Source organism: Silurus aristotelis, assembly GCF_946808225.1.
Source record: "Silurus aristotelis genome assembly, chromosome: 17".
NCBI classification, from domain to species: Eukaryota; Metazoa; Chordata; class Actinopteri; order Siluriformes; family Siluridae; genus Silurus; species Silurus aristotelis.
In genome coordinates, this window is record NC_139590.1 from 1,751,000 (window position 1) to 1,764,477 (window position 13,478).

General features: G+C 40.1%; 1 protein-coding gene across 1 annotated transcript in view; it reads right to left on the minus strand.

Annotated features, from left to right (window-relative positions):
* The window catches only part of kcna7 (potassium voltage-gated channel, shaker-related subfamily, member 7), an 11,665-nt gene extending 5,778 nt beyond the window's left edge, over positions 1-5,887 (minus strand). The window contains exons 1-2 of the mRNA XM_083566987.1: positions 5,599-5,887; positions 3,123-3,835 (exon numbers count right to left, since the gene is read on the minus strand). Coding sequence (XP_083423113.1) covers positions 3,123-3,782 — 660 coding nt within the window. The 5' untranslated portion in view covers positions 3,783-3,835; positions 5,599-5,887. The remainder of the gene's footprint in view (positions 1-3,122; positions 3,836-5,598) is intronic.
* Between the last annotated feature and the right edge of the window lie 7,591 nt (positions 5,888-13,478).

Below are 13,478 nucleotides of genomic sequence, written 5' to 3' on the forward strand. Positions count from 1 at the left end.
AATGCATCCGGACAGCGATAAAATTTTGTGCGGTTTTCTAGCAGGTTCTATTTTCAAAGACATGCCTTCCGAGAGAAAGAGGGACTGGAGCTGAGAAGAAATCCTGAGCCATGATATTGGTATAACAAACGCAAAAACTTAAAGCTAAAGTATTCGATTTTGTTGTTTTTCATCTCCAGAATTGAATCAATCAAGAAAAGACTAAATACAGCAAGTAGACCAGCGGGACCAATATGGCCTCCGCATTTGAAACGGCCCCCTGAACAATGGCAGAGACATTTTTTTGCTAGTTGATTGCTGAAACTTTTGGCAAAAATCCATACCAATAGTTTTTCCGGTCTGTTGTCATTACAAGAGCGGCCTCTAGAGACGAATCATTGACACCACGTGCTGTTTGTTTTTACATGTGACGGCGCGTTGCACGAAGAGTGATATATTTATTATTTATTATGTATTAATTAAATAAATATATTTATTAATAAGTATATTCACATTTTATTTGCTTCAGCACATTTTCATGATTCAGTATTTTTTTTTTATAAAGGTTAATACTATTTTACATCAAGTTTTATTATCCAGTATCTATTTTTAAAATTAACGGATGATGAATCGGTAATAGGCAGGTACGGTCCAACCTAAATATCTGTATCAGTAAAATCCACATCCACAATCGAGCTTTAATTATTAACGCAGTCTAATTATTTGTTGGATTCACCCACCAACAATCTGCATATTCACAAGCAAGTAAATGTTTTGATTTTAATAGCCATTATTATGAAAAATGTCATTATGATAATGTAGTAATAATGCTCTTTTAATTGGTGATATACAGTGGGTACGGAAAGTATTCAGACCCCCTTAAATTTTTCACTCTTTTTTATTTTGCAGCCATTTGCTAAAATCATTTAAGTTCATTTCTTTTCCTCATAAATGTACACATAGCACGCTATATTGACAGAAAAACACAGAATTGTTGACACTGTTGCAGATTTATTAAAAAAGAAAAACTAAAATATCACATGGTCCTAAGTATTCAGACCCTTTGCTCAGTATTTAGTAGAAGCACCCTTTTGATCTAATATAGCCATGAGTCTTTTTGGGAAGGATGCAACAAGTTTTTCACACCTGGATTCAGGGATCCTCTGCCATTCCTCCTTGCAGATCCTCTCCAGTTCTGTCAGGTTGGACGGTAAACGTTGGTGGACAGCTATTTTTAGGTCTCTCCAGAGATGCTCAATTGGGTTTAAGTCATTGCTCTGGCTGGGCCATTCAAGAACAGTCACGGAGTTGTTGTGAAGCCACTCCATCGTTATTTAAGCTGTGTGCTTAGGGTCATTGTCTTGTTGGAAGGTAAACCTTCAGCCCAGTCTGAGGTCCAGAGCACTCTGGAGAAGGTTTTCGTCCAGGATATCCCTGTGCTTGGCCGCATTCATCTTTCCCTCGATTGCAACCAGTCGTCCTGTCCCTGCAGCTGAAAAACACCCCCACAGCATGATGCTGCCACCACCATGCTTCATTGTTGAGACTGTACTGGACAGGTGATGAGCAGTGCCTGGTTTTCTCCACACATACCGCTTAGAGTTAAGGCCAAAAAGTTCTATTTTGGTCTCATCAGACCAGAGAATCTTATTTCTCACCATCTTGGAGAACTCCATGCGGGTTTTCATGTGTCCTGCACTGAGGAGAGGCTTCTGTCGGGCCACTCTGCTATAAAGCCCCACTGGTGAAAGGCTGCAGTGATGGTTGACTTTCTACAACTTTCTCCCATCTCCCGACTGCATCTCTGGAGCTCAGCCACAGTGATCTTTGGGTTCTTCTTTACCTCTCTCACCAAGGCTCTTCTCCCCCGTTAGCTCAGTTTGACCGGTCGGCCAGCTCTAGGAATGGTTCCGGTCATCCCAAACGTCTTCCATTTGAGGATTATGGAGGCCACTGTGCTCTTAGGAACCTTAAGTGCAGCAAAAATTTTTTTGGAACCTTGGCCAGATCTGTGCCTTGCCACAATTCTGTCTCTGAGCTCTTCAGGCAGTTCCTTTGACCTTAATGATTCCCATTTGCTCTGACATGCATTGTGATCTGTAAGGTCTTATATAAACAGGTGTGTGGCTTTCCTAATCAAGTCCAATCAGTATAATCAAAAATTTCTGGACTCAAATGAAGGTGTAGAACCATCTCAAGGATGATCAGAAGAAATGGAGAGCACCTGAGTTAAATATATGAGTGTCACAGCAAAGGGTCTGAATACTTAGGACCATGTGATATTTCAGTTTTTCTTTTTTAATAAATCTGCAAAAAGGTCAACAATTCTGTGTTTTTCTGTCAGTATGGGGAGCTGTGTGTACATTCATGAGGAAGAAGAATGAACTTAAATGATTTTAGCAAATGGCTGTAATATAACAAAAAGTGAAAAATTTAAGGGGGTCTGAATACTTTCCGTACCCACTGTATCTGTTGAAAGGTTTCTTATTTGTCTGTACGGTGCAGAACAAAATAATAAACGAATCTATCTTTAGGATGTAAAATAAATACATCTAAAATCATAATTAAATATCCACTATAACACTCAGTCACTCTGACCATGTCATTTTCTGTTACAGACCGAACCCCAGTAAAGAATGGAAAAATTAAGTGACCCTCACAGAAAAATTTATGTGGACCCCTGGATTAAAGGAACAATTTTCCCACCATGACTGGACACCTGCATAGAACATAACAGATATGTGTACATAGCAGGAGTGTAAGTGAATAAGGGCTCCCCAAAGCAATAAAACAAATTTCCTTTAAATCTTGGAAAACACTCACATGTCTGAAATTAAACCACAAAGAACTCCCGGAAATGACCCCTGGACCCTAAGTATGTTTAATCCCCTATCAAATCTGGCAACCTCAGAGACTTGAGCGATATGAGAGATAATGTGAACAGGCAAACCCAGGAATCCTGGTGCGTAACCCGATTCTGAATTCACATAACTTTTGAATCTACGATTCTGAACGGCCAATTACAAATTATATGCTAAAGTCCGAAGTTCATTAATAAATAAATAAACCACTCCTATTCCGTGGTCCTATACAATGGTACCTTATTGGCTCCCCAACAACAGTTCATCGCTCCCACTTCTCACCTCTCTCATCTCTTTCTCAAGCCTGAAGTCAGGGAGCGTCTCAAGACAGAAGATGACAATGGACACCACGATGACCATGACGCTGATGATGGCGATGATGCGGGCCCCTCCGGATGACTCGGGGTGCTCGAACAGCATCCACAACTTCCTCTTGACCTCGTTCTGTGGAAGTGGCTTTGGCTCCTCTTTTTGGAAACCCTCGTCCTCCCTGAAGCGGGTCATGACCTCTTCGCCGAGCTCGTAGAAGCGCAGCTCGTCCATAAAGATATCTAGGGGCACATTGGCTGGCCGGCGCAGACGTCCCCCAGACTGGTAGAAGTACAGGATGGCGTCGAAGCAAAAGCGGTTGCGGTCCAGGAAAAGCTCATTACGAAGAGGGTCGAAGTAACGCAGGCGGCGCTGCGGGTCGCCGAGCAGCGAGTTGGGAAACTGTGCCAGGGTGCGAAGTTGCGTCTCATAACGCATCCCTGAGACGTTGATGGCCAGACGCTCACTCAGCGCCCATCCTCCTGACCTTCTGCTCTCTCTTTTACTCTTCTCCTTCTTCCCTCCTTCATGTTCTTTCTCACCCTTCTCAGCCTTGTTGCGTTGCTCTTTGCTCCTTTTATCGCTCTCGTTTTCCACCGTCCCTCCACCACCTCCTCCCCCAAGACTGTCCATCTTCACCCGTATACCGGCACCTCACGGAGTCTCTCCAGGCTGCGCCTTTCTCCCTGCGAGGGCAGAAATGCAATCATGTCACTTGAGCATGATACTCCCAGGCCGAAGCAAATGCCTCATGCCAAAGTAGACGACCTCTGAGTGTGTGAACAGAGCGTTCGGCAACTATCTCACACACACACACACACACACACACACACACACACACACACGACTTATATGAAATATTCCTTAACTAACTCTTGCGCTCAATAAAGTACTTAATTCAGCTGGTTCGATTTACAGCATACACTTTTGAGTCCACCTTCGAATTCACACTCGCGCTACGTTCAACATTCAGAAGCGAAAGTTTTCACAATTTGTGACTTAACATCAGCGTTTCTCAAAATAGAAACATCGCTAGTTCAGTTAGCAGGCAACACTGAGCACAATTAATTGTCCATTTTCCTGTAAACGAGCCAAAACAAAACACAACTATACAATTTAATATATACTATAAAGCAATAGAACAAATGATACTCAGCTTAAATCATTTATTGAGTCTAATAAATAAAAAATTATTAAGAGGAATTAGATTTGTTAATTTAAATATTTAAATATATTTTTTTATTTAAATATTAAATATATTACATTTCTTTATTTGGAAAGTTAACTAAATATCTTAAAAAAAATTTTAAAACAATTTGATATAAAGATGTAAAATGAGAAAAAAATTTGTAAATGCAAAGCAACAAAAAGAATTAAAAAATAATAAATAATATTTTTTTTTAAATAATTTATTAAAATATATATTTATAAAAAAATAATTATCAAAATAAAAAATTAAATACTGTATTATTATTATTATTATTATTATTATTATTATTATTATTATTATTATTATTGTTGTTCATTATTAATTATTATAAATATTAAAAATTAATAATAATTATTATTTAGAATAGGGTGTAATTAAAAAAAATCTTATTTAATAAAATTAATTTTAATTAATATCGCTGTTGTTGTTTTAATTATTTCATTAATCAACTAATTGATTAATGAATTCATTATTTTACCATTTTAACACACAAACTGTTATTTCGACAGCCTGGATTTTTTTTATAAAAGTCTTTATAGATTATCTTTTTATATTAAGTTGTTTAATTTTTTATTTCCAATGTATGGATAAAAAAATGACACCTCGACAAAATGTTTGAAGTAAAACACAGTATTTTTTATATTTTATTATTCATGGTTTTCTTTTAATGTGTTTTAAAAAAGCTTCGTATTTAACGCATGGAGGAAAGTGATATAAAAAATATCACCCACTCAGAAATGAGAAAAGCTGAGTGTGTTATGATGTGATTAATTATCATTTTTAGTTTTATTTGTTCAGTGTTTTTTTTTTTTTTTATTTAGTGCAATTTATATGCTGAATATTTAAATAGTAAATTATTCATTATTAACAAATATTAACAAATATAATATATATAAAACAAAAGGGGAAATTAAAAAATCTGACTGACCCACACACACACACACACACACACACACACACACACACACACACACACACACACACACACACACACACACACACACACACACACACACACACACACACAGTGCCAGCTGTGATCTAAAGTGAACCATAAACACAATAATCCTCTGAAGCCTGTAGACTGATAGACTGAACCTGGTCGAATGGTACTTTCCATTTATAGATTTCAAATATAAATATATATAGAAACCCTGATTGATATTAAAATGTCTGAAACTTTTCCATGATCGTTCGATTTGCTGTTTGGTTTGAGCGAATTCTCATAGCCGTACTCACGTCGAGCTGATTAATAAACTTCAGGAAGACGTGTCTCCCAGTGCTGTACTGCTGTGGACTGAACCACACTCAGGACGCGCTCTGTTTTCTTGACCCTTTCCACAACACCGTGAGCCTTGTGGCCCCACACCTCCGTGTGTCCATCAGTCTGTCGCTGTCCTACAGGGGGCGTCCTATTTCATCTCATCCCCCGTTTTCTGTCTCGTTCGCTTATCTCAGGAGCTGTTTAGTGGATGACCACCTCTCATATCTCTCTCAAGTCTCTCTCTCTCGAGTCTCTCATCTCTCGCTGCCTCTTCTACATGGGAATGCTGTCATGTGGAAATTCAATCCAGGTTTCATCACCCCGAGCTCTCCGTAAACGCCAGGCCTTAATTTAGAAGGTCACACTCGTTTTTTTTTTTTTTTTTCTGCAGCGTCTTCCTTCTGCTGTCATTACTTCTTCATTCTTTATTTTTATTCTTTCTGCTCTGATCCAATTCAATCCGACTTGATACTTCGGATCCACAGACATAAAATTCAGTATGATGTTGTGTTGGGATACAATGTGATACAATACGAATGCAATACGGTATGATACTGTTTTATGATACGAGGTGATATGATACAATACGATACAATGCAGTAGGATACTCTGTTATGATGTGATATAATACAGTATGATACGATAAGATACGATATAATATGTAAGGATACAATGCAATATAAAACAATATAATATAATAGAGTATGATACATTTATAATACTATATAATACAATAGAGTAAAATATGATACAATACAAATACAGTATGATTTATTACGATATGATACATACAGTATAATACCATATGATACAATTTAATATGATATAATACAATACAAAAAGCGAATACAGTATGATACGATACAATACGATATGATACCGTACAATGCGATATGATACCGTACAATGCGATATGATACGTTACGATATGAAAGGATGCAATACCAATACAATGTTATAACATGATACGATAAAACACAGTATAATATAATAAATTATATGATACAATTATACAATACGATAAGCTAGAATACAATACAGGACGATAACGCGTTATGATACGATAAAATACAATATGATACGTTATGATACCATTTTATTATACGACACGATACAATGTGTTAAGATACAATATGATATTAATATGACTATGTATTCGTATGAATATGAATATGTAATTGGATCAGTATCGATAACGACGATACTGGTCTCGAAAGTATCGGATCGAGAGGAAAAGTATTGGTATCCTGTATGAATGTTTATGTGACAAATAAAATTAGAAATGAATTTAATAACGTATGGTTCTGTGTTACGATATGAAACAAAATAAAACAGTATGAGAATATGATATGATACTGTATTTATAAACGATACACGATACCAGGTGGTCTCTGGTCCTGCACCCTTATACCATTAGCATTTAAATATCTCTCCTTCCACATCCGGCTGCTTGACCACAGCAGTCTCTCGCAGAGAAACAACACTTCTTTTCATGTTTTTTTTATTTATTTTTTTTAGTTTTTAGTACAAACCCCGATTCCAAAAAAGTTGGGACACTGAACGAATTGTGAATAAAAACAGAATGCAATGATTTGGAAGTTTCAAATTTCAATATCTTATTCAGAATACAACATAGATGACATGTCACATGTTTAAACTGAGAAAATTAGTTTCTTTTAAATTTCATGGCATCAACACATCTCAAAAAAGTTGGGACAAGGCCATGTCTCCACTGTGTGGCGTCCCCTCTTCTTTTTATAACAGTCTGCAAACGTCTGGGGACTGAGGAGACAAGTAGCTCAAGTTTAGGAATTGGAATGTTGTCCCATTCTTGTCTAATACCGGCTTCTAGTTGCTCAACTGTCTCCGGTCTTCCTTGTCGCATCTTCCTCTTTATCTTCTTCTTCTTTCGGCTGCTCCCATTAGGGGTCGCCACAGCGGATCATCCGTCTCCATACCACCCTGTCCTCTATATCTGCCTCTTTTACACCAACTACCTGCATGTCTTCCCTCACCACATCCATGAACCTCCTCCTTGGCCTTCCTCTTTTCCTCCTACCTGGTGGCTCCATCTTCAGCATTTTTCTACCAATATAATTCATGTCCCTTCTCTGCACATGTCCAAACCATCTCAATCTCGCCTCCCTCACCTTGTCACCAAAACATCCTACATGTGCTGTCCCTCTAATAAACTCATTTCTAATCTTGTCCATCCTCGTCACTCCCAACGAAAACCTCAACATCTTCAGCTCTGCTACCTCCAGCTCCACCTCCTGTCTTTTACTCAATGCCACTGTCTCTAATCCATACAACATCGCAGGTCTCACCACAGTCCTATAAACTTTCCCTTTCATTCTTGCAGATACTCTTCTATCACAAATCACTCCTGTCACTCTTCTCCACCCACTCCACCCTGCCTGCACTCTTTTCTTTACTTCCCTAACACACTCTCCATTACTTTGCACTGTTGACCCCAGGTACCTGAACTCCTCCACCTTCTCCACCTCTTCTCCCTGCAACCGCATCACTCCACTGCCCTCCCTCTCATTCACACACATGTACTCTGTCTTACTCCTACTGACTTTCATTCCCCTTCTTTCCAGCGCATATCTCCACCTCTCCAGGCTCTTCTCAACCTGCTCTCTACTCTCACCACAAATCAGAATATCATCTGCAAACATCATAGTCCAGGAAAACTCCTGTCTGACCTCGTCCGTCAACCTGTCCATCACCACTGCAAACAGGAAAGGGCTCAGGGCCGATCCTTGATGCAGTCCAACCTTCACCCTGAACCAGTCTGTCGTACCTACTGCACACTTTACTGCCGTCACACTGTCCTCATACATGTCCTGCACCACCCTCACATACTTCTCTGACACACCTGACTTACTCATACAATACCACAACTCCTCTCTCGGCACCCTGTCGTACGCTTTCTCTAAATCCACAAATACACAATGCAGCTCCTTCTGTCCTTCTCTATACTTCTCCATCAACATCCTCAAAGCAAATAAGGCATCTGTGGTGCTCTTCCTCGGCATGAAACCATACTGTTGCTCACAGATGGTCACCTCTTCTCTCAGCCTGGCTTCCACTACTCTTTCCCATAACTTCATGGTGTGACTGATCAACTTAATTCCCCTGTAGTTACTGCAGGTCTGCACATCTCCCTTATGCTTAAAGATCGGTACCAGCACATTCCTTCTCCATTCCTCAGGCATCCTCTCCCCTTCCAGAATCCTGTTAAACAATCTGGTTAAAAACTCCACTGCCATCTCTCCTAAACATCTCCACGCTTCTACCGGTATGTCATCTGGTCCAACCGACTTTCCATTCTTCATCCTCTTAATCGCTGCTCTCACTTCCTCCTTACTAATCCTATCTACATCCTGCTTCACCAACTCCACATCCTCCAACCTTCTCTCTCTCTGATTTTCCTCATTCATCAGCTGCTCAAAATACTCCCTCCATCTTCTCAACACACTCTCCTCACTAGTCAACACATTTCCCTCTCCATCCTTTATTGCTCTAACTTGCAGTACATCCTTCCCAGCTCGGTCCCTCTGCTTGGCCAATCGGTATAAATCCTTTTCTCCTTCCTTAGTGTCCAACCTCTTATACAGTTCCTCATATGCCTTTTCCTTGGCTTTCGCCACATCCCTTTTAACCTGCTGCCGCATCTCCTTGTACTCCTGCCTACTTTTCTCATCACTCTGTCGATCCCACTTCTGTTTTGCCAATCTCTTTCCCCTAATGCTCTCCTGCACTTCCTCATTCCACCACCACGTCTCCTTGTCTTGCTTTCTATTTCCACATGTCACACCAAGTACTTTTCTAGCTGCCTCCCTCATCACTCCTGCAGTAGTTGCCCAATCATCCGGCACCTCTTCACCACCACCAAGCCCCTGTCTGACCTCTTCCCTGAACCTCACACTACACTCTTCCTCCTTCAGTTTCCACCATCTTATTCTTCTTTTAAACCTTACTTTCCTCCTCTTCTTCTTCGCCTCCAAAACCATCCTACAGACCACCATCCGATGCTGTCTAGCTACACTGTCCCCCGCCAACACCTTACAGTCTCCAATCTCCTTCAGGTTGCATCTCCTACACAGAAGATAATCCACCTGTGTGCACCTTCCTCCACTCTTATACGTCACCCTATGATCCTCCTTCTTCTTAAAATACGTGTTCACCACTGCCATTTCCATCCTTTTAGCAAAATCTACCACCATCTGCCCTTCCACATTCCTCTCCTTAAAACCATACCTACCCATCACCTCCTCATCACCTCTGTTCCCTTCACCTACATGCCCATTAAAGTCTGCCCCAATCACCAATCGTTCTTTCCTAGGTACACCATCTACCACTTCATCTAATTCACTCCAGAATCTTTCTTTCTCCTCCATCTCACAGCCAACTTGTGGAGCATGGGCACTGATGACATTTATCATCATCCCTTCAACTTCCACCTTCACGATCATCACCCTATCAGAAACTCTCTTCACCTCCACTACACTCTTACTGTACGCTTCCTTCAGAATCACCCCTACACCATTTCTCTTCCCATCCACACCATGATAAAACAGTTTAAACCCACCTACAATGTTCCTGGCCTTACTCCCTTTCCACTTGGTCTCCTGAACACACAACACATCTACCTTTCTCCTCTCCATCATATCAGCTATCTCTCTCCCTTTTCCCGTCATAGTACCAACATTTAAAGTACCAACCCGAACCTCTACTCTCCTACACTGCTCCTTTTCCTGCCGTCTCTGTAGACGCCTTCCTCCTCTCCTTCTCCTCCTTCGGCCAACAGTAGCCCAATTTCCACCGGTACCCTGTCGGCTAACGATACCTGTGGCGGTCGTTGTTAACCCGGGCCTCGACCGATCCGGTATGAAATTCTCATTTGTGATCCGCATATTTGATTTGGCACATGTTTTACGCTGGATGCCCTTCCTAACGCAACCCTCCCCATTTATCCGGGCTTGGGACCGGCACTAAGAGTACACTGGCTTGTGCCCCCCTAATGGCTGGGTTACGCATCTTCCTCTTTATGATGCGCCAAATGTTTTCTAGAGGTGAAAGACTGCAGGCTGCCATTTCAGTACCCGGATCCTTCTTCTACGCAGCCATGATGTTGTAATTGATGCAGTATGTGGTCTGGCATTGTAATGTTGGAAAATGCAAGGTCTTCCCTGAAAGAGACGATGTCTGGTTGGGAGCATGTTGTTCTAGAACTTGGATATACCTTTCAGCATGGTGTCTTTATGGTGTCTTTCCAGATGTGTAAGCTGCCCATGCCACATGCACTCATGAACCCCATACCATTAGAGATGCAGGCTTCTGAACTGAGCGCTGAGAACAACTTGGGATGTCCTTATCCTCTTTAGTCCGGATGACATGGCGTCCCAGTTTTCCAAAAAGAATTGATTCGTCTGACCACAGAACAGTTTTCCACTTTGCCACAGTCCATTTTAAATGAGCCGTGGCCCAGAGAAAACACCTGAGCTTCTGGATCATGTTTAGATATGGCTCCTTTTTTGACCTATAGAGTTTTAGTCGGCGACGGCGAATGGCACGGTGGATTGTGTTTACCGACAATGTTTTCTGGAAGTATTCCTGAGCCCATGTTGTGATTTCCATCACAGAAGCATTCCTGTATGTGATGCAGTGGCGTCTAAGGTCCCGAAGATCACAGCATCCAGTCTGGTTTTCCGGCCTTCACCCTTACGCACAGAGATTGTTCCAGATTCTCGAAATCTTTGGATGATATTATGCACTGTAGATGATTAGAACTTCAAACTCTTTGCAATTTTTCTCTGAGAAACTCCTTTCAGATTTTGCTCCACTATTTTTCGCCACAGCATTGGGGGAACTGGTGATCCTCTGCCTATCTTGACTTCTGAGAGACACTGCCACACTGAGAGGCTCTTTTTATACTCAATCATGTCGCCAATTGACCTAATAAGTTGCAATTTGGTCCTCCAGCTGTTTCTTATATGTACATTTAACTTTTCCAGCCTCTTATTGCTACCTGTCCAACTTTTTTGGAATCTGTAGCTCTCATGAAATCCAAAATGAGCCAATATTTATCATGACATTTCAAAATGTCTCAATTTCAACATTTGATATTTTATCTATATTCTATTGTAAATGAAATATAAGTTTATGAAATTGTAAATTGTAGCATTCCAATTTTATTCACAATTTGTACAGTGTCCCAACTTTTTTGGAATCGAGTTTGTAGATTTTTTTTTTACTTTCTAACAAACCGGGATCTATGAAGAACAGAATGTTACTGTAATGCTCTGAAATGTACTGTAATTCCACAGATATGACAATAAAGGCCTGTAAAAGAACATTTAATCCAGGTGGAAATGCCTAAACCAATTTCCTGTTTAGGTCCTGACTGTGTCCCATCCATATTCCAATTCATTCAAATAGCACAAGAAAAATATTTTTATTACATTCATTTAGAAAAGCACACAAAAACCATTTCCCATAATCCTCCATACAACAACAAACTACAAACCAGGTCACTTAGTTTGTCACATGACCTGTAGCCCCTCCCTACTACTGCCACCCAACCCAAATGTACCTGTCCATCTGCTCTGAAACTTCAGATATCCACAGAAATCTTCGGTTCATCATGAAGTCTCGTGTCTACATTCAGACGATTTCGATATTCTGGTTTATGTTCCTGCATAACTTTTCTTGTGGGTTTGATGATCACCTGACTGCGAGCTCGCTTCATCCTCCCGAGTTGTTCCTCAGATTTGCATTCACATGACGACCACAACATTTAAATAACATCACACAAAACACACACATCTGAGATACATTACACACATCCACCTCCACTAATTCATCTCCATTCAGCCATAGAAAGAACATTATTTCAATTTAATCCATTATTTATACACTTAATGGACAAAAGTTTGATGAATGTGCTTTTTTTTTTCAACATCACAATCCACATTGTGTCCCTTTGTTGTGTTATAATAAGCTCCAATCTTCTGGCTAGATGTTTTACTAGATTTTGTGGAGATTTTTGGGGTGCAGTCGGCATTCACATTCATTTCAAAGCTGATCGACAGGGTTTATGGCAGGAGATCTTCATAGAGCTGGGACAGGTTTGCATCTCCTAGTTCAACTGAAGGGAATAGTTTATACTGCATCCAAATATGTCCTGTGCAACTGTGTTTTAACTTTGTTTAGAGAACTACATATGGATGGAAATATTCCGGTGTCTCAATACGTTTTAGAAATAGTATAATGTTTCTTGTCACATTGTGATTGATGCTTCAACAGTTTGTAATTTTTTTTATTTATAATTTTTATAAAAAAAATTTCAAACGTAACGAAAGAAGTCCAGTCCATTGCAGATTTTTAATATACGTCATAAGTAAAGTATACAGAAAACAAAAAATATAGAAAAAGAAAAAAATAGAAGGTGGTGAATCAGTAGTTAAGGCATTGGACTATGGATCAGAAGGTTGTGAGCTCAAATCCCTGCACTACCAAGCTACCAGTTCTGGGTCTTTTAGAAAGACCCTCCCAACAAGTCAGTTTTAAGTCGCTCTGTATAATGTAAATGTATTTGTATCAGTATCGATAATACTGGTGTTGAAAGTATCGGGTCGAGAAGAAAAGTATTGGTATCTTCCATCCCTGCCTCATAGTACTTGATATTCCTGGTCTCGCCTTTCAGTTCTGCTATTGATGTGTATATGCTGTTTGTCTCCCTCTACCGACGGCTGTGTGTAACTGCATCCTGTGATTGTGTGATTGTGTGATTGTGTGTGTGTGTGTGTGTGTGTGTGTGTGTGTGTGTGTGTGTGTGTGTGTGTGC